The 21,887-nt window shown below is 43.1% G+C and overlaps 1 protein-coding gene across 1 annotated transcript in view; it reads left to right on the plus strand.

The window, feature by feature from the left end:
* TSPAN9 (tetraspanin 9) overlaps positions 1 to 6,349 on the plus strand; it is an 87,483-nt gene extending 81,134 nt beyond the window's left edge. Inside the window, exons 2-7 of the mRNA XM_010004657.1 lie at positions 1,963 to 2,154; positions 3,391 to 3,465; positions 4,151 to 4,252; positions 4,815 to 4,946; positions 5,067 to 5,150; positions 5,949 to 6,349. Coding sequence (XP_010002959.1) covers positions 1,963 to 2,154; positions 3,391 to 3,465; positions 4,151 to 4,252; positions 4,815 to 4,946; positions 5,067 to 5,150; positions 5,949 to 6,020 — 657 coding nt within the window. The 3' untranslated portion in view covers positions 6,021 to 6,349. The remainder of the gene's footprint in view (positions 1 to 1,962; positions 2,155 to 3,390; positions 3,466 to 4,150; positions 4,253 to 4,814; positions 4,947 to 5,066; positions 5,151 to 5,948) is intronic.
* Positions 6,350 to 21,887: the final 15,538 nt, after the last annotated feature.

The raw sequence follows: 21,887 nt of genomic DNA on the forward strand, positions 1-21,887 counted from the left end.
CAGCAGGATATGATCGGGAGACTTTTGTCTTACATACCCCCACACTTCTTTACTATTCCAAGTTCACATTGACCTTGCTGGAATGCCATGAAAGGCAATGAGAAATCACTTCAAGAAATCACTTCACAAAGACAAGAACAAATCACTCCATGCCAATTGGAGGGGAAGAATTTGGGAAAGAGATTTAAGTCCTGTAGCCCTGTTCTGCCACATGCATGTGTGTATGTTTTGTACCAGTTTTTTCATAGGGATAGTAGCTGTATGACTATTTCCAACTGCACACACTGACATTGTAGCTGCATCTAGCTCTGTTAACAGGAAACAGATATGATATTTATGCAATGCCAAGCTCCCCAGCTTACATTCTGTGGAGTTATCATGTGTTGAGTTTTGGAAGCAGAGATGCTTGCTTAGTCTCCTTACAAGAATGCTGAAAATGTCTCCTGTGTTACTCAGAGCATGTGCTTGTGAGCTTTAGACAGTTTGAGGGGTTATTTTCAGATTGCTAAGCTAACACTTAGGTGCAAGGGAGTCTGGACATAATCACCAATGCAGTTAAGTTAGTATCCATCTCTTATTTTCTTTCTCTGCCTACACAGTCCTGTATTTTTATACTTTATATGATGTTAGGTCATGTGGAGTTGGTAGACTGGGGTCTGCTTTACTCCTGCTTCCATGGGAGTGTGTGTGAGCATCTTGCATAAGGCCTACTCCTGGTCACCATTTTTCACCAAACCAGTGAATCTCCCTAAATGCAAAGCAGTTTCAAAAGCTTCAAACTAGGAGGGGGGGCTCAGAAGGCTTAGAAGGCTCACAGTGGAAGTAAAAGTAATTAAATATGCATGTGATTAGTCATAGATAAGGTGACACGAATCCAAGAGCATACTCTATTCTTTTATATTCTGTGAAGCAGCATACCCAAAAGGAGCCAGGTGAACCCTGAACTATCTGCCCTACTGGTAAAATAATCTCAGCCAGAAGTGGGAATATTTGCCCAAAAGTTAGGTCTGTAGCTCTTCATCATGCCAGGTAAGTGTTCATCACAAGACATGTTTGACCCCTGCTTCAGTGGAGCTACTGCTCTCTGTCCAGCCTTGTCAAAGGCTAGATTTTGCAGAAGACTGTGGTAGTACTTTTTAGGAGCTCAAAGATTTAATGAAGGCACAGCTACCTCCTACTTTTGATTTCACTGCAAAGCAGTCTCAGATCTGTATAACAGCCATTTTGAGCAAGTACTAAAATGTAGTGTAACATTTGGCCATTGCTCTGAAGACTTGCCCTACTACTTAAGCTGGGAAACCTTATTTCCTTAAGCAGACATAGTTTTGTTAAGACTGAGAAGCAAAATGAAGTTAGTTTTATGTTTTATTAGCAGCTTTGAATTTCATTCAGCAGCAGTTGAGCTTTCTGTAAATAATAAACCTAGAAATCTGATTTTTGTGACACTGAACACTGGCAAACAACAGTAAAGCTGTGAAAACTCATACTAAAACCCAGCCTGGCTACTGAGACACTGTATGACAAATATTTATCGAAATTATACCATTAGTTGTAATTATCTCTTGGACTTCTTGCCTACCCTAGAGGACTGGATACTCTGAGCCAATCAGTACAGAAATAAGTGCAAGGGAGCATTCCTTCAAATAATCTTTTTATCTTCCTACAGAAAAATTTAATTAGGTTGTGCTGTTGGGACATCAGTGGGTTTCATGTGCTGAGTCTTTAAAAAGAGAATTCTGCCATCCAGTGGCTTTTGAGTAGACATATAACTATAGGTGACATGATCAAGTCTGGCTAAGAACACTTTGTTTCAGCACCAAGCCAGTGAAAGTGTGACTGCAGAACAGTTACCTGAGAATGTGCTTTGAGAAAAGCTTTCCTTTCAGAGTCTCCAGGAGAAGGAGCCAGTGTCGTTTTTTTAAATTATTTTAATTATTTTAATTTTTGTTTCTCTCTTTGCAGTTATGTGGCTGTGGGCTGCTGGGTGTGGGCATCTGGCTGTCAGTGTCACAAGGAAACTTTGCCACATTTTCGCCTAGCTTTCCATCACTTTCAGCTGCCAATCTTGTCATTGCCATTGGCACTGTCATCATGGTGACCGGCTTTCTGGGCTGCCTAGGTGCTATCAAGGAAAACAAGTGCCTCCTGTTGAGTGTAAGACATCAGTATTTCTTTTCATTGAGACCAGTGACTGTTGCTTTGTTATTATTATATTTAAATGACCAGTGCAAAGTATTCTTGTGGATAGGTGTAACATGGCCATTGCAACTGCATAGTCAACCTGACTAGTCCTTCTGGAAATGTGTCTCAGAAGGATTGGCTAAAAAATCTTAAGCACAGCTGCTTTTGGGTGCCACTTCAAAGCCTCCCATGGCTGTTTTCTGCTTTGCCCTTATCTAAGGCCATTGTCAGGTGTTCGGGGAAAACATCTGTCCTAAAGTTAAACAATGAAAGTCTCTGCCAGGCCTTACAAAAAAAAATAAATAATAAAAAAAAAATCTGATCCTCTCAGAAAACTGGAAGACAAATGTACTCCAGCTTTTTGCTATCCGCTGCTTGTTTTTGTATGATGTACAGCTAGGAGAGCAAGGAGAGAATAATAATGAGGTCTGTGCCATTCATCCACACAAACTGCAACACCAGTTTAATTTCTGTTTTGTTTTTTTTTAAAAAGAGTGTTTATATTACAAGGTTCTACAAAAGTATTTTTATACTATCATGGCTATCATGAGTTTCTGATTGGAGAGCTTACTGCACTGCATACTAGATCTCCTCCAGTGTTGGGGAGTGGGGTGCCATGGCTATATGGCAGTCAACTAGTGCATAAAGGCATAGTGGGCATAAAATTAGTAAGAAACTACTGGAGCTCACACTTGGGACACCCCTGCAGAGAGAGATTTCAACTACATAGAGTTAGGAATAGAAGTGCTGAGTAATACAGTGGCTATTCCAATAGGCAGTCAGATGTGGTTAAAGCCCACCTACTAGGGAATTATTCATGATGCATGTGACATTGATCTTTGTGGTAATGGGTTTGACATCTGTTCTGTAATCTGTATGAAGGGAAGAGACTACCAGGGCTGCATGCTGTGACAGCAGTCAAAAAAAAATCAAGAAAAAAGCATTGCTGGAACCTGCAAACCAGTAATAAGGCAAAACCTAGGATTTAGAGAATACTAGACTGAGCTTCTTCATTGATGGTGAGACCTACAGGAGCTTTAGTGACAGTATAGTATTAATATGCCTGAATAGTTTGAAATAAAACTTGCATGTTTTTGGAAGTAAAGGAAGGATTTAGAGGACAAGGCCTATAGTATTCAGAGTTTCTAGCAGCCCCAGGTCTCCTCTCTAGTTGGCAAGTGTTTATACATTGTTTTCTCTTTGTTCTAGTTTTTCGTCATTTTGCTGATAATTCTTCTGGCAGAGCTGATACTACTCATTCTGTTCTTTGTTTATATGGACAAGGTAAGCACTTATGCCATATAGATTAATTATCTGTGCTAGCATGTAAAAGAAGTGCAGTTTGCTTTTCCTTGATGGAGGTATGTAGGTTCTCCTTGCTCTTCACTTTGGTGAAGGCTTAGACTTGAGATTAGGCTATTTTCTGTAAGCTGCTTCTGTGGGGAGGGGATGAAGTGATGAGGAGGGCAAACAGGAGACAAGAACCCATTGAGGTTTAAAATTTCCTCCTTGAAATAAAACCACTCTGATGGGACTCTGATTTTATGATGATAGCAAATTAAAGTAGGCAGGAGAGGCTGCTGTGGAGTATTGCAAACAGCTGTAGCTGTCTCTGGCAGAGTTAAAGTAAGCTCAGTAGATTTCTGCTCATCACTCTTCAGTTAGTTTGGATCAGATGATGACTGTATGATGCACTCGTAGTAGAGGGGAAGCTGTTTGGTCTCCTATCTCATGAGAATTATGAGAATCCACAGTTTTTCAGTCTGAGGGAGAGACTAGGCTTTGGCAGGGGCTGAAAGGTCCCACTGACTTCTAAGAGTCTTGAAGCTATAGATTGAGCTTTTCTACCCATGTTAAGGTTGTGGTGAGAGAAGGTAAGAGAGATGCATTCTACAAGCAAGACTGTATTATTTGGTCCTTTACTCTGAACAGCAGAGCATTGATGTTCCTTATTTTTTACATGATGCAGGTTAGTGAGAGTGCAAAGAAGGATCTGAAAGAAGGTATGAAGCTATACAATTCAGAAAATAATGTTGGACTGAAAAATGCATGGAATATCATTCAAGCAGAGGTAATTATTTTCTCAGTAGAAAAAAAAAACCAAAACAATTTAGTCATAAAGGCTGCTGCAGTCTATTAACCATAGCATCCATGCCATGTCTAAAAGTTGGCTAACCCAGGCTTCAGTTTCTGATTTTGCATTCCTGAACATCCAGGGAGTACTATGAAACCTAGGATTAAAGTGTACTTTGTAAGGTGGAAGATCCTTACCTCTCTCTGAGATCCTCTGTGCCTGTTGCAGGCACAGAGATGATCTGAACCAGCACAACCTGCAGAGGCAGAACTGCAGCTTTGGCAGCTAGGCTTTTGGCATTCAGTAACTGTGGGCAGATTACCTTATGTTTTGGTGTTTGGGCTCATTTTTCTGTGACAAGAAGACTAACATCACATTGGGCATGAGACTATTTTCTTTGGTTTGGTTCACTTTTTAAAATGTTAAATATTTGGTTTTGGTGATCCCTGAGCTCAAAGCACTTTAAAAATGCAGTAGTGGCAGTAAAAGTCTATTGTGGTGCATGATTCACAAATTGTGCTAGTTAAGGTAATTTATTAATCCTTTACTTTTGCCATAGATGAAATGCTGTGGTGTGAATGACTTTACGGACTGGTACCCAGTGCTGGGAGAAAACACTGTCCCAGACCGATGTTGTATGGAAAACTCCCAAGACTGTGGCCGGAACTCCACAGAATTAGTGTGGAGAACGGTAAGGCTCACTTTTCCCTGGTCAGGGCTTAGGGAGGGGTGGGAAGGAAGGAAACAGAGGGAATATACATGAAAGAAAACATGATCTTGGGGTTTTAATTTTCATCTTTCATCATTTCAGGGATGTTATGAAAGAGTTATGACCTGGTTTGATGAGAATAAGCATGTCCTTGGTTTGATTGGGATGTGCATCCTCATAATGCAGGTAATACTGGTATGATGTTTGTCAATATGGCTTTGATTTGCTGTCAGCATTCTTGTTCCTGCTGTACAAAAAGTGGTGCTCAGCCACTGAGTTTGTTCACATTTTTAAAAATGCCGGATTTGGTTTATGAGTTCATTTGAGGTCATCCACTCAGAAAAGAAGCAGGTCAGTAGACAGTCCTGCAAAGACATGCTACAGTGGGATTTTGCTTACTTGTGTTTTGATTTCAGAGCACCATTGGAGTTCCTATATTTAGCCATTTGTTTTCCAGTCCCTTAAGGAACAGTTGTTTGTTTGGTGTTTTTTTAATTTTAGAAGCAAATTCTAGGAATTTCCAAACTGAGTCAAATTATGGCCACTGAACTGAGTAGATTACTGTGTTTTAAAAAAGAAATTGAGAAATAGCGTCATTATCTGTTAAGCTTAAGTGTTCTTATATCACTGCTGTACTTTTGGGAGAGAATGCCTGAATATGTTGTTTTCAATCTAGCTAAACAAGCACAAGTTGTTGGGTAAAAAGGAAGAGTGAATCATATGTATTGATTCTGAAAAATTGTTGCATGCATGGCAAAGAGCCCTGAGGGCTTTTTGCCTCCATCTGTGCTCTGATAGATAAATCTCCAGACATCACTGTGTGGGTGAACAACATACATGCAAGTTTACTGATCAGTGTTGAAGCCTGAGAAATATGGTTAGTGTAGAGTGACTTAAGACTACAGCTGAACCATGAACACAGGTCAGCAGTGAAGATTTGGCAGCCTTTCTGTACTGAAGTCTTTATTGTTTGTTTTCCTTCAGATTCTTGGCATGGCCTTCTCCATGACACTCTTCCAGCAGATTCACAGGACTGGCAAAAAATATGATGCCTAAAGCCTCTGAAACATTATCACATCAACTCATTTGTCTCATCATAAAAGAGAACAAAAGGAGTGACCACAAAGAGTATCAAGCCTGGCCCTGCTGAGGGAATCCGTCCCATTGACTGATCTACTTTGTTGTTACTTGTCCAGTTATTATCACAACTTGTTATTTGACTCATTTTTTATCTGTTTCACATTTGCCATTTATTTGCCAAAGAGGGGGGAAACCCCCCCCAAACAAATGGATTTTCTACATGAAATCATAGATCTTCTCTAAGAATGTTTCTTAACTTAAGAAAATGTTTTGCTCTACTAATCCATGCTATATGTGCAAAAATTTTGTGTTCAACAAGGGAAAATTCTTCAAAGTCTTCCAGTAGGTTCTCAACTGTCATGTCCAATTTATTGGAAGACTCAGAAAAGCCACTCTGAGAGTCATAGGCTGCTTTCCTTTGCAGCTTCTTGTACCTTACGGTGTATACTTTTTCTTATAATGATGATGATCATTATTATTATTGTTATTATTGATATAGCTTAGAATTTAGTTGCCTGACTTACAGCTTCTTACTGGTTTTAGTTTTACACATTTATTGTACATTAATTTGGGAACCACTGTGCGATCTCCAGAGGACATGTTTTTAAAAGTTGATAGCTGGTGAGGGCAAATAAAGACATAAATTTTCTCCTCAATGGGGAAGTATTGTCTACCTTTATCAGGACTTTGATGCCCTTGGTGTAACAAAGGTGGTTCCTTTCAAATCAGGAGCTTTTTCCTGAGATGGAATGCAATCCCTTTCCATTGGACCAGATGGTGAACTTCCTAGTCCTGTGAGGCGAAGTTCTGATGCCTTTACTCACTGAAAGCAGGATCTGACTGCTTTCATGTCATTCTGCTTGGAAAGCTAAAAGTATTATCTAAGCTAGTTACTGCTTCCTAGCACAAGGAGAGAGATTGCAGTCTGACCTACTGACCAAGACATGGCATGCTGCTGGATATGAGGGAAGGGGATGGCAATTTAATGGCAACATTGTCATACCAGCCCCTTCATTGAAGGGGTTTCCTCAGGCAGGTGACAGCTGTCTTCCTGAGCTGGAAAAGGTGGTTTGATTAAAGGTGACCCAGATGATGTAGGAAAGGGGTGCTTTCCAGAACAACACTCAGAGAGAGTACGTGTTGTCATGCCTTTAGTACAGAACTGGTTCTTGCTGATGGATGTCTATCCAATGGCAGAGTTCAGTGCAATGCATATTTTTACCAACATTCCTGTTAGAAAACTGGAACATACATTTCTCTAGTTTGAATTCTGCTTCATTGCAGGCAGCTCCCATTTACCTTTTGTACCTTTTTGCTGTTTTGTGAAGGAAGAAGGAAAGGCTTAGACATGGGAGGATGTTCTGATTTAGCTCCAGTCAGGCCTTGACCTAGCTCTGAGAGAAACACTGCTTTTTATATTAGCAGCAGTCAGAAGTGACCTTCAGAGGTTACCAATGTCACTCTCAAAGGGATACTGTAATCTGTGAGGTGGAGTTTATTGAGAATGGAGATTATGTGCCTCTCAGAGCCATGCCATGTCAAAGTACTCCTCTGGTAAACAAGTTTCTCTTAATACCCAGTCTGAGTATTTATAATTTAAACTCTTAAAAGATACAATTTTCATTCAGCTTATTGTTTCTTTCTGGGCTGAAATAGCTGTTGAGCCACTTCATATCTGGGAGCTTTTAGTCTCCTGTTCATCTTTCTAGTAGGTTCTGCATGCATCTGTACCTTGGGCAGCAATGGTGTTTTGGGTGGCTTGTGTGTCACTTCTTTTAGTTCCTCTGAAATCAGCATGACAGGAAGAAGTGTGAATGTGTGGGAGACAGAGATGAATTTTGGTGTTGCAGTGAAGGGTGTTACTGTTCTTAGAGCATGGCCCTTGCCCTTATGAGCATAAGGCCCAGAGTTTCACAGGCCTCTTGTTTCCTACTGAAGCAGATAATGTCATATAGGTTCAGCTATTTCATCTGGATTGCCTTTGAAAGAGGCAGGGGAGACGCAGAGGGAAAGCACAGAAACTGAATCCAGTTTTACTTTCCTTTCTAACAAAAATTGGGACCAGGAGCATCTGAGCCCCACTGGAGATGGATTTTTCATGTTGATGAAGTGGCTCCAATGCCCAGTGTAATTGCTGCTACATGTAAGACTGTACCCAAAGTTGCTAAAATGTGTTTCCATTTTTTCAAGAAAAGACAGGATTATTGTCATCTGATGGTTCTACTGCATTCTCCCTTTGGGCAGAGGTGCTTAGCTCCAGCTCCAGAAAAGCTCCAGCTTTCTTCAGCATTCAGAAAGAGTAGGGTGTATGGCTGAACAGAAGCATCATCTCTGTCCTTTTGGGGTCACACAGTGGTATCTGCCACATCTTAAGTTTTAATCTGCAGCCAATTTTTGTACAATTATTTTTTAAAAAATAAATAAATAAAAGTAAAATATATTAGTGAAAGTAATATGGAAATAAAAGATGTTTATGAGTAACTCAGAGATTAAATGTGTAGTTGCAAACTCAGCTATTTTGCCTTCCATCCAAACTTACTTTTCTAGAATGCTTCATTCCATTTCATGATCTAGTAGCATAGATCCTGAAATCTTTTTTTAATTACTACTTTTGGCATTGTAAGCACAGCATTAAGTGAGATAGTTACAGGAGCGAGATAGTTACAGGAGCTTCATGTATTCATCTCTATGAAGCCACAGGAATGAATCTCTACAGGAATGGAGTCAAAAGTAGGGCTGATTTCTGTCTCTTGCTGACTCTCAGGTGTGGGAGGTGATGACAGACATCCTGAAAGGAGTGGAAAAGCAATGCCCATTTTCCAGGTAACAAGAAACAGCCCTTAAAAGTGTGAGGCTGCATCAATCAGTTTGTCAGAGAAGGCACTAACTAGCCTGTAAAAGGGAGCTTTGGCTCATGTATGTATGCACTTTTTTTGCTTATGCTGGTGGGTGGCTGGCTGTGTGTTTTCCCCAAATGTCACTGATTATTTAAGTTTTTAGCATGTTTTTAAATAAAAACTGATACTGAGTAAAAGTATCTTGAATATGCACAAATATTGATTTGTATAAATTCATACTTCTCTGTATCTCTAATTCATGAAAGCACAGATCAAGTGTGTGAAAGTGCCATTTCCCTGACTGTTCCTTCAGACTGTAGCACCCCTGCTGTCTCACTGTGCTTCAGGCTTGGAAACTGCAGCAGAACTTGAGCAGAGACATAATAGAAGAACTTCTTGAAGAACCTCTACTTGAAAGCTGTTGATAGCAGTGCATTCTGTTCCCTTTTGGTGGTACAGAGCACCTGTTTGTTATAGGCTGTTAGTTATAGGAAGCCCAGCTGTTGAAAAGAAGTGCCCATAGTGAAGTAGCATGTGAGATGATAAAAACAGTGGTGTAAATGTCTCCAAGACGAAAGAAGATGCCTTGTATATGTCATGCATTGTGTCCTGGGCTATGATCATGTTAGGCCAACTCTCCTATCCTGTGTCCAACTCCCATTTGTATGCACGAAATGCAAACTCACACACAGGAAGGGTGCAAGCACAGGGCAGCTGAACTGATCCTCATGGTCTTTCTTGGGAAGTGTGTTTGTTGGGCATAGAAAAGGCAAGGAGGAAGGGCTGTTTTCCCAGCAGATGGATTTTTGGAGCACCATTGAATAGGACACATGTAATTCTAATGTAATTTTTTTCCATAGGGTTGAGCGGCTTCATCCTGTAGTTGGCATGAGGAAACCTGGAGATGTTTGCCTATGGTCTAGCCATCTGTTGTGCAGTAGATAGTAGACACTAAGAAACAACATGCCAATCCCACCAGGTGATGTTTGCACCAGTATTTCTTCTATGCAATACCTACTTTCGCCTTTATATAAAAGATTTTTACTCAGATGATATAAAAATAAAGGATTTTTTAAAAGGTGCCTTGTTGAGCTCTTTTCTCTCCTAACCCCAGCTATCACCAAAGCCAAAAAACTTCCAGAAAGGTGACTCACAGAAATCTGTTTCAGCACTACTTCAGTTGAAGTCCAAAACTCTTGAAGCTGTTGCATCTCTGAAAATATCCTTCACCCCTGTCCTTTCTCATCCTCTTTCTGAACAATACTCAGAAATAGATGTGAAAGATAGATAGAAAGATAGAAGACAGAGATATTAAAAGAATTCAAGGAGAACACACAATATCACTGGAGGGGCACGAAAGCAGAAAACGGGCTAGAAGAAGTGCACTGCATGCAAAGTACGCTTGAGGCAGCAAAGAGACAAGCAGATTCCTGAAACGGCCTCTGAAAGCAGCTCTCCGAGTGAGAGAGACCAATGGGAAGGAGTTTGAGACAGGATGAGAGAGGAGAGCAGAAGGAGCCTGTCACAGGGTGTGATCATATCTCTTGGCCTGCAAGCTTTAAAAAAAAGTTATTAAGCAGTACTGGCCCCAGAATCAAACCCCAAGAAACGAACAGTAAATTTGAATTATTTTGAACATCTGACCAAAACCCTTTAAACTCAGTAGTCCAGCCATTTATTCACCTGCCTTATCTTCCACACATCCAAATGATATCTCACTACAAGATTACTATGGGAAAATGTGTCACTGCTCTCTGTTCATTTGCATCAATAGCTGTCTCACTATAAAAAGCTATCAGGTTGTCTGGGCATAATTTTCCCTTGGTAAATCTATATTGTCTTGTCCCAGTTTCTTGTCTATAGTTCTCTGGGGGCTCTTTCTTTCCTTTTTGAAGAGGGAGGGGTGGATAGGGGAGTGCTATATGCCTCTTTAAATCATCAGGAACCACTCCTGCTTAGTATGACCTCTCAAAGATGAGAGTAGCTTTGCAGTGACTTTCTGACCACATATCAGGTGGACTCAAGGACTTGTGTCTGTCCAGCTTACCTTTTGGCCCCCAATGTAGTCTTGACCAAATGAGTCTTTGTGGGTAATTCACATCATATTTTTTTTTTGCCACTAAGCTCAGGGACCTGAGGCAGATCTTATACCAGACCAAGGCAAGGCAAGGACCATGTGTGTCCTTCGTCACCAGGTCCATTTGGCATAGGGTTCACTTTTCCTTGGGCTCCCTTCTACCCCGGCATTGTATTAATGGCATTCCTTCATGTTGCTTTCCATATTCACTAGTTTCAGCTCCATCTGAGCTTTGGGTTTTCCAGATTTCACCCCTCCATACTCGGCCAATAGCTTTATTGCTCCTGAGTAGAACAGCCCCACTTCTACCATCCACGCACTTCCTTTGCACTGTCAATATCAGTCAGGAGATCACTGACCTTCGGCCAGTCCTGGTAGACTTCTTACACATCAGATGAATCTTTCTTGTGCTTTGAGGAGGTAGTACTTGAAGTGTTACAGGCCTCCTGGACTCCTTTTGCCCTCCAGGGCAGCTACCATGGGATACCTACTACCAGCTTAGATTAACAACACAAAGCCTGCTTTCCTCAAGCCCATGTAATCTTGCTACACATCTCATTCACAGCAGAGTGGACCTTGGACCTACATGACAGCCTTGTTGGCAGCCCTGCCTCTTGTGTCAGAGAGCAGGGAGGGCTAGCTGCTCCACCAGGGGAGGCTGGTCAGGAGCAGATGCAGCAACAAGGCAAGGCACAAGTTGAGGCATCACCGAGAAGGAGCTGGGATGCAGAATGGCAAGTCCTGGTTAGGATGAGGGCCAAAGACAGTGGGTCTCATGCCATCCAGCAAGTCTGTAGTGACAGGGCAGACCCAAAGTCAGCCAGGAAGCTGAACCAGTGGGTCTGGGCCAAGGTCCACACTGTGCAGCCACAGACAGAGCTGCTCTCCAGTTGTCACATGGCTCAGGCAGGAGCCCCCGGCAAGGCCTCCGCTTAAAAACAGTTCTCAAGGGAAAGGGGGGACAGGCCCTTGCTCCAAGCTTTCTTCCCAACAGCTCATATCAGCAAAGGAGCTGGACTTGGACTCAACCACCCGGACTCCAACTTAGCCAACACAGCTCCTAGAAGAGGGATGCACTCTGGGCCCTGACACACTGACCCCATCTCCTCCTTCTGCTGACTGGTCTCTCTTCACAGACCGCGACCTGATTCGTTTTGCCTGGGAAGGTCAGTGAACCTGTTGTCAGCACACCTGCTCTGCCCTCCCTGTTCAGCAAGAGGGCTGTGGGAGGGTACCCTGGCCAGAGGGCATTTCCTGTGCTGTGGCCAACCCCAGCTCCTGCTTTGCTCCCCTGGCAGGTCTCCAACAAAAGTGTGAGCACCTGTTTCACCAGGTACTTCCTTCCTGCTCCCTGTGCCTCCCCTTCTCCTCAGGCTTTGGTCACCATTCCCTGGCAAACCTAGGCTCAAGCCCTCCTAGATAGGCTGGAAAACATGCTCTTGCCCCACACCTGTGTGGCATCCTGTGTCTCCCCAGCCCTCCTCTTTACTCAAGGAGGCAGCCCATGGTCCTAAAAACCAAAGCTCTGTCTGCAACACTGGCTGTGCAGCCAGGTGCTAACCCATAGGTTGGGTGCCCTCCTCCCCAAGCCTCTCCTCTCCGCCGGCAGGACCAAGGAGAACACCTGCAGCCACTCCTGGTGTCCTGCAGCCACTCGCTTGGTTAAGGTCTCCCCTGACAGTAGCACTGGTGTTCACATGGATGGGCAGGCTACGGGTGACAGGCAACAGTGCATGTGAGGTTGCAAGGTAGGTCAGTAGGCAGGTGCCTCTGTACCCTATAGAAGGAAATTTCCAACCTGGGCTGTACATCACTTCTTCTGGGTGCTGATTCAGTTGTGGCTCAGATTCACCTGGCCATGATACATCCCTTGACAATTTGTAACACCAGTGTTGTTCTGGGGTAAACAGTGCGGTGATGCAGTGAGAGGAATAGACCAGATTCTAGGATGCATGTATGTACACTCATTTGAGTATGGGGACATGCTGTAGCCATGTTGAAGTCTGACTGTACAGCAGGGAAACTCAGGAGGTTTTACTTTCTCACTTTGTGGCAGACTGACTCCCTCGTGCAGCTAAGTACTGCACAGTATTTCACTCACTCTGCCCTCCAACCCTAACAGGATGGAGAGAGCAAAAGCGAGAAAACTCATGGGTTGAGATACAGATCATTTAGGAAAGAGGAAGGTGGAAAAAGGGGGGAAGTGGTACAAAGGCAATCACTTACCACTTCCCACAAGCAGACCAATCCCCAGTCAGTCTCTGAGCAATGACTACCTTCTCAAAATCCCTCTCCACTCTTTTTTATTGCTGATATCACAGTTTGACTCAGGAGCAGCAATTAAACCAGCAACAATAATGCTCTCCATCCCCTCCCAGCCAGGTAGAAAAAATAGGGAAAGGAGAGCGATAATAAAGAGACTTCCTGGATTGAAAACTAAACTAGGCAGCTTTAATTAAATACTCATAAAAGAAAATATGTACAATTATGTTCAGGAATGTGCAAAACCCTATCACCTCCCCCCAACCCCAGCAACTCCCAGGGTATCTGAGCTGTGAACAGTTCCCAAATGTCCCGGAGCTGCTGGAGAGAGGGCAGAGCAGACAGGAGCTGAGGGAGAGTGAGGAGGGTCAGGAATGCACAGGCCTGGGGATCAGTGGTGATGGAGAGATGGAGTCCTCCCTGGGCACCAGCCATGGGTGGAAGAGAAGGCAAGAAGAAGCAGGAAGGGGCTTGACTTCCATGATCCCTGACCTTACACTGAGCTTATGTAGATACATGGAATGTAATACTTCGGTCAATTTTGCTGTCCCATCTAGTCCACTCCTCCCTGTGGGAGAGTTGCAGATACAACACTTCAGCTCCCTTAGCATCTGAGGCTGCGGTTTCAACAAGTAGAGCAAAGTGACCTTTAAGTCCTGGCAGTAACATAAACATTCCAGCATTATCAGATCACTAGCTGGAAAACTTGCTGCTAGTTAAAAGAGCTCCCTGAAGGGAAAACAAACAAACAAACAAACAAAACACAAACAAACCAAAACAAAACAAAAAACCCACAGTAAAAAGAAAATCTGCTTCTTCCTGGCTCAGACAAGGACAGTTGAGCATGATGGTGTCTGGCATACAATATCCCTTTGGATAGACAGGTCAGCTGTCCCTGTAGCCCCACCAAAATCTCACATACCCTCAGCCTTCTTGCTGGAGTGCTGAGTGGGAAAAACATATAGTCTTGATGCTGTGCAAGCACTGCTCAGCAACAGCCAAAACACAGGTGTGTTATCAAGACAGACCCAGTACACTTTTACACAACACCTGAGTCCTGGTGGAAAGAGACACCCCAAGGATACACAAAGATGCGGTCTGTAATTATGCCTCTTCTTATGGATGACTATCCTCTCCAGACTTCCCAGACAACCACAGGCTCTCAACCCCATAGTTTGTAGTGTGGTACTTTCTCTGTTCACTACATTCCCCAGACACAGAAGAAACTCCTGAGAGTTGCTTCTGCTGCCCAGTGTAACTGCACAAAAAAAAAGTGTTCCAGAAATGCTTTCTTCGGAGCTAATCTTAGCCCAGCACAGGGAACAAAGATGGAGAAGCTGCACAGAGAAGCCGTTCCCTACCTGAGGAGGAGTTGAGATGGATGGGAATGCCATGTCCAGTCACTGAACAAGATTGCAATCCTGCATCCTTTCCTAAATTGCAATTAATGGTAGAACAGGAGTGAATCAGACTATAGGAAAGTCTCTTTTCCCCAAGCATGGACATAACCTTTATATTGAAATCTCAGGTTTGATGGAGTCCAGTGCAGGCATGTTACTTCCATTAGAGCACAGAAGGACTATGCATAGTACACTTACTGTAAGTAAAGAAAGGTAATGAGTGAAGGTTTGTCATTAGAATAAGGCACAGGGAGCAGCACTGCAAGGTCAACAGGAACCAGACCCATTCAGCTGCTTGTGTCATACTTGAGACACTGTGCTGGCAAACTCACTGTTTTTGAAGTAATCTCATTCTCTGTGGTTCAGCTGTTTGGGACAGACCTTAATGTTATTATGCACTTTTCATGAACGGGATGGGATAGCAGATGAGATGTATATACACAGATCAAGATTTATTACATATACCACTGGGGTCTTAACTCCTTAAAGTAGAAGGCACAAGTACAGTCAAATTGTAGAGAAATTGGGAGATGGGAACAGAAGTTGAAGTTTGAATGCAAAGAGTATGTTAACAGTGAATTTTACTACTTGTAGTTAGATAAAACAATAAAGATTACCCATTTAAATTGTAGCAACTTTCTTATTATCAAGTTTTATACTAGGTCTAGGACATTATCAATTTTAAAGGATTCTATAATCTTAAAACTTAATTATGAAAATTACTTAACGGTAAGGTTAATAAAAAAAGACAGAGTTAATATCTCTCACCCTTGCCCGACCACAGCTGGGTGTCCCTGCATGGATGGTAATTCTGGAGAATCTGTTTCTCTGGCGAGCATCCCGGCCAGGGGACAAAAGGTCCAGCAACCTTCTGGGAAAGTGGACGGGAAGTCCCCTTGATCAAAGAAGGGACCAGGTTTTTATGGAATAAAGTGGATTGGCTGCTGCCATTTAACCATTAGCCATAACTCCAACATCTCTCATTGGGCAATAAACAGCAAACAGAAGAAAAAAACATGAGGGCCTTGTTCTCACCAAGGAAACTCTTTTATTCATCTCCATTTCAGGCCTGGTTGTGGCTGGGCTGGGCTCCCTGTTCTTCAACACCAGAGAGCAGCTGGTGTTATGCACATCCATTTGGCCTCTGTTTGTACCTTCAAAGGTTGTTACCAGCTCAGAGATTGCTGGGCCTTTTCCCTTGGGAAACCTTTCACTGCAGGGCTGGGCCTGCAAAACTGAGAGGCAGAAGCAGTTGAATCATAGAGGGAAACTGAGGCAGGCATGTTGAGAGATGGAGCCTCCTGTCACAGCAATGCTGCAGTTACTGATACATGGCTGTGTTAGCCTAGAAAAGGTAGATGAGTCCAAACTGAGTGCAGGTATCAGTCTGTTCTGGTTCCCCTGGCCTCTGCTATATCCATGCAACAACAAAAAATGAACAAACAAACAAACAAACCCCAAACAAACAGAACAAAAACCAACCAAAAATAAAAAAGCACCTTCCATCCTTTCTGCTGTTGCTAGAAGTGCATCTGTTTGCATTTAAGTTCTCTTCAGATCAGCTGAAGATGTGAGAACTTCCTGGACTACTTCTCCCTTCAAAAAATAAGACAGGCTGAGATGCTGGAGTTCAGTCTATGCACAGTTGCCACAGTGAGCAGCTCCATGGTGGACAGCAGGGTCCAGAACCAGGGAAACTAGAGGGTGGGCCTGAGGTGGGGGCACCAGGAGCCTGCAGCTTGTGCAACAGTGGCTGATGACACCTGGGTGAGGCCAGGAACATCAGGGGCCAAGCCCTCCACAGTCCATAAAAGAAGGCCCTGGAAAGCACTAGCAACCAGGATATGGTGTGGCAGGGCACGGAAGAAGGGAGCACTCAGAAGGGTGCTGAAGCTCTGCCCACTCAACCAGGGAGCATCAGGGAATCTGGGAGAGATACAGACTTCTGGAATCGTGCCCTACGTTCCTTGAGACAGGAAAGCAGGCAGGCAGGATTCAGAGGATTTCCTATCCTCTCTCCACCTGGCTGAACACAGTGACAAGGGATAGATGGGAATGGCAACAAGTTCCTGCCTGGCACAGCAGGAGTGTCTTCTTCTCAAGTGCCCTTGCATAATAGGTGCAGGGCTCTGCAAGCAATGAAGATGACAGTTAACTAGCTTGGAGCTGTTGCTAAGGTTAAGTTTGCCTATGCCCTACATCAAAACTGCTTCCATAAAGAAAAACGGATAACTGTCATAGGAGTCTCCCTTCTGAAGGGAAGACCCAACAGGCAGACCACACCTACTTCCTAGGGAAGTCTGCAGCCTCTCTGAGGCCTGGGTTACAAATGTGAAGCAAAAGTTTCCTACCCTGGTACCTCTCTCAGATTATTATTCATTATTGGTTCTTCAGGTAGGCAGCAATAAAGTTGCAACATGAAGTCTGAGGGCAATTAAGAGAGACTTCAGGATCTTGGGATGACTGGTTAAGGGATTAGGAGCACAAGTAGTATACTCCTTTATCCCTCCAGTTGCAGAGAATGATGAAGGAAGAAATGGGAAGAGCCAGCAGATCAGTACCTGGCTCTGAGCCTGGTGTCATTCACAGAATATTTGGTTTTTTTAATTTTTTTTTTGTCATGGGTCTGTTTACATGACACCAGGCCTGTTGGTGACAGATGAGGTGTACCTGTCTCAAAGTGGGAAAAGGATTCTGTCACAGGAATTAGCAGGGCTTGTTAGAGCGGCCCACCTATGTGCAAGCAAGGTCTTTTGGTCCCCTATCTCAGTGGAGGCAGGGGATGGAGACCCATGCAATAGCAAAGACAGAAGGGATATTGATTGGTTAAAAAACACAGAAGTGCCTGAGAATGGCTACATAAGAATTAGGGCTCCTGCCTCCAAAAAGGCGATGGGGACAGTAGCCCAACTGAAGTGCTGAATGTTTCCGGCTGAGGGAACTGGAGATGTTTAGCTTGGAGAAAAGGATGCTGAGGGGAGACCTCATTGCTCTCTATAATTACCTGAAAGGAGGCTGTAGAGAGGTGGGTATCAGTCTCTTCTCCCAGGTAACAGGTGATAGGACAAGAGGAAATGCCCTCAAGTTGTGTCAGGGGGGTTTAGATTGGATATTAGGAAAAAATTATTTACCCAAAGGGTTGTCAAGCTGTGAAACAGGCTGCCCAGGGAACTGGTTGAGTCACTGAAGGTATTTAGAAGATGTGTAGATGTAACTCTTATGGACATGGTGGATTTGGAAGTGTTAGGCTAGTGATTGGACTTGATGATCTAAAGGTCTAAATGATTCTATGATTCTGTAAATGGAGACAGAAGGACAGTTTCAAGCAACCAAGTAATGGCGAAGTATTGGGTATGAGAGTGAGACAACGGGGGGGAAAAAAGGATACTTAGGAATATGAAAGAAAAGTGAAGGGAGACAAAGAAGTCTTCTAGCTGAGGGCTGTGTTCTCCATGATGAAGGAGTAGAACAGACACTGCTGGGGACTGTTGCTTTCAGTCAGTATCACTGAAAAAAAAGTCAAAGAACAGAGATGTTCCCAGACGTTTTCCATGTCACAGATTGCAGACTAGACATAAGTGGGGAAAGCACAGCAGGAACAGGACTAGAAGGGTATCTTCTAGAAAACAGAAAGGTGCAAGAGAGTCAGGTTAAGAAAGATCACCTAACACATCTAATGGCAAAAAAAAAAGAAATAAAAACAAGATTATGCAGACTTTCAAGGAAAGAATGAATAATGATTGCTTTTACAGTTTCCTCCACACCTCAAGGCCAATGCCATATTTGAGGTGGACAGCCATTGCCTCCAGCTGTGATGCTCTGTAATAAATAGAATGTTTTCTCATTCTCTTTTCTTGCTTCTGGGCAACTGAATTTGTGCATGCACAATTTTGTGGATACACAAATCACACACATCTTACAGTGTCCTTTATTCTACAATATACATGCCCATCACTAAAACTTGAAGTTTTCTGCAAAGTGGCAAACAGTTGTTTGGGTTTTTTTCATGGCACATTCATAGTAATGTTTGGTCTTTTGGCTCATAAGGTTTATATTTGGTTCCTTCTTTGGTTGTTTTGTTTTCTTTCTGCTTACTTTCAGTTAATGTCAGAAGATTTATATTTCATTCTCATTTACATCGTTAAACAATTTCATGAACGCATCATTACATTGATTATTAAAAGCTAATCTACCATGAAATGGAAATACTCATCCAGTTCACCTCTAAGAGAATGTATATTAGCAGTTTACCTTCCTTGTCTTAACCTAGTTGATACATCTAAGGGCAGAGAGCACTCATTCAGAGGGACACAGACTAGGTGCACCTGGGAATAATAATCCCTGGTAACAATACAGGTTAGGATAGGACTAGCTGGTGAGCTGCGCTTCTGAAAAAGAGTCGTGATCCTGGTGGACAGAAAGCTGGATGTGAGCCAGTGGAGTGCCCTGGCAACAGTGGAGGCAAACTTCATCTTTGGACTGTAAAATAGCAGGACCCTACCCAGTAGTTCAAAGGAAAGGATTACTAGCATTTGATAAACCTCATCCTAAATATTGCCTCCAGTTTGGGGCACATCAGTACAAGAAAGGCCCCAATCAACTGAAGCAAGTTCAGCAGAGGAGCACCAAGGCAGTCAGGAGGCTGGAGCACTTACCCTGTGAGGAGAAACTGATGGATCTGGACTTGTTTAGCCTGAAGAAGAGAAGGCTCAGGTGGGAGGAGCTAACTGCAATCTTCCAGTACCTACAGAGGTTATCAAGACCAGGCCAGGCTCTTCACAGAGGTGCATGGTGGTAGGATTAGAAACAGAAGGCTTAAGCTGTAATGAGAGATATTAAATGGACACAGAGAAAACTTTTCACCTTTATGATAGTCAAGCATCAAGAACTGGAAGACTTTGGCTAGAGAGGTTGTGCAGTCTATATCCTTGTAGGTTTCAAGACCTGGCTGGATAGAGCCCTAAAAAAAATTACCTGATCTCACTGGTGACCCTGCTTTAAGCAGGAGATTGGACTAGATGATCAAGGTACGTTCCAACCCAAACCTCTTTTAATCCTCTGACTGATCAAGTTAAAGGACCATTATGTTAGGGTACCACCTATAATTTTCCTCTACTTCAGCTGATTTTAGCAGCTTGGAGACACTCTACCTGTAAATTTTCCTATCCAGGTAAAGGCATCAGAAGGAAGACTGAGTGAGCTCACCTCACAGGGTTACAGTGAAAGGACAAGAGACAATGTGTACAAGTTGCAACACAGGAAATTCTGGCTGGACAAATAGTAAAAAAAACTTCTTGCACCTGAGACTGATTCAGCAGACATGCCTGGAGGAAAAAAAAAAAAAAAAAAAAAAAAAAAAAGCAGGATACAGAACTGAGCAACTTAATATAGATTTGAAGTTAGGCCTGTTTTGGTAGGGAGATTAGAACTTCATGAGTCCTTTCAGAACTAGATTCTTCCATGATCCTATGATTTCTGTACCAGGCAGTACAAGGGAGTTCTCTCACTTCCATTTTAACCATTCCCTGCAAAATGTCAATTGTAGCTCAAGTTATGTGGCCAAACCTCTCTAGTTTCTGCCTTTTTGCTGCTTGAAATAGAGATTCATGAGAATGATTGAATGTCTTCTCCAGATAGGCTGATAGATAAGAGATCCACAGAAAACTTTGGATTTTAAAGTTTTTTAAGTTGTTTTTGCTATGAAGAATCTGGCATTAGCATGTGGCTTCCTGATAATACAGTATAACAAACTATGTTTTTACTCTAAGATACTCCTATCTCAAAATATAGGCTTATGTTCCATTATTATCTGTAGAAACATAGAAAGAAAGAAAGAAGCACACACAAACCAAATCTCAACTCTAACCCACACTTCAAGGCAGCAGAAACCCTTTTAAAACTTTTGGCTCCTAGAGAGCTGTGTGCTACTGCAACTTCAGATATACTTACAGAAATTCTGCAAAAAGCCTGACCATTGTTTTAAAAATACACAAAAGGCAGTAGTAACAATAGGAATAGATCACTTAAAGAGGCCCATGTTAGACATAAAGCATTGCCAACATTTTCAAGCAAAAAAGATATTCAACAGACGTTCTGCAAGAGCCGAGTTGGTAACAGAATCCTCCCTTCTATCTTTTGTATAGGTTCAGAAAGCAAGACAGCACAAGCATGATATGTCCCTACAATCTTCATGTGCTATCCAACAATGACAATACAAATGGCCAGAGAAAGATGCCCCTACCTCCAGAAAACACCTTTATTCTAGAAGCATCATATTCATGCTAGTGAAATACCCTCAGTAATTCACCACAGGCTACTCAATTTTTAACTCAGATAAATAACTTTTTCTATGTCTGTATTTAAGGGCAAGGTCAGCACAGCCAGAATCTGGAAACATCCAGCCCAACACTGCCTTAGAATCTGAGAAACTCGTAATTTCCAATCCATCTGTGTTATTTTTTGAATGCTGCTCAATGAAAATCCTTCACAGCAGGATGTGCTGTAATGGCTTTGCACATATTTATGAGGACTGCCTGTTTTTCTGAAGTTACCAGCCCACTAACTGCAGACTGCTTTAGCAGCATCACCACCTGCTTTTGCAGTCTACAGCTCTCATCCTAGAGCCACCCAAAAGGCTGGGGTAAGCTACGTTCATGACTACGGCCTCTGTCCTACAGCAACTTCTAGATCTCAGTTGTAGCATCATGCTGCCCACAGGCCGTGAACGCCCAGGTGATAAAAGCCTGCCACAGGCTGCAGTTCTTATTCCCTCTTCACATTAGGTAGCCTCATGCATAGTATAAACAGACCCTTCTGCTGCCCTGCCTGGCACTAACATGGTATTAGTTCTTTGAAATGCTTTTATATGCATTGTGGAGGCAAGTGACCAGTAGTGTTCCTCAGTTACCAGTATTGCATTAGGACCAATGCTGTTGGTGATGGTGTATCCTCAGCAAGCTTCTGATGATACCAAGATATGTGGTGTGGTTTACACCCTAGAGGGAAGTGATGCCATCCAGAGGGTCCTTAACTGGCTGGAGAGCTGGGTCAGTGCCAACCTCATGAAGCTCAACAAGGCCAAGTGCAGGGTCCTGCACCTGGGTCACTGCAACCCCAGGCACAAAGACAGGCTGGGGGAGGAATGGCTGGAGAGCAGCCCTGAGGAGAAGGACTTGGGGGTGGCAGTAGATGAGAAGCTCGACATGAGCCGCCCGTGTGTGCTGGAGCCCAGAGAGCAACTGCGTCCTGGGCTGCATCAGGGGAAGGG

Source organism: Chaetura pelagica, unplaced genomic scaffold, assembly GCF_000747805.2.
Source record: "Chaetura pelagica isolate M959 unplaced genomic scaffold, ChaPel_1.0 scaffold299, whole genome shotgun sequence".
NCBI lineage: Eukaryota > Metazoa > Chordata > Aves > Apodiformes > Apodidae > Chaetura > Chaetura pelagica.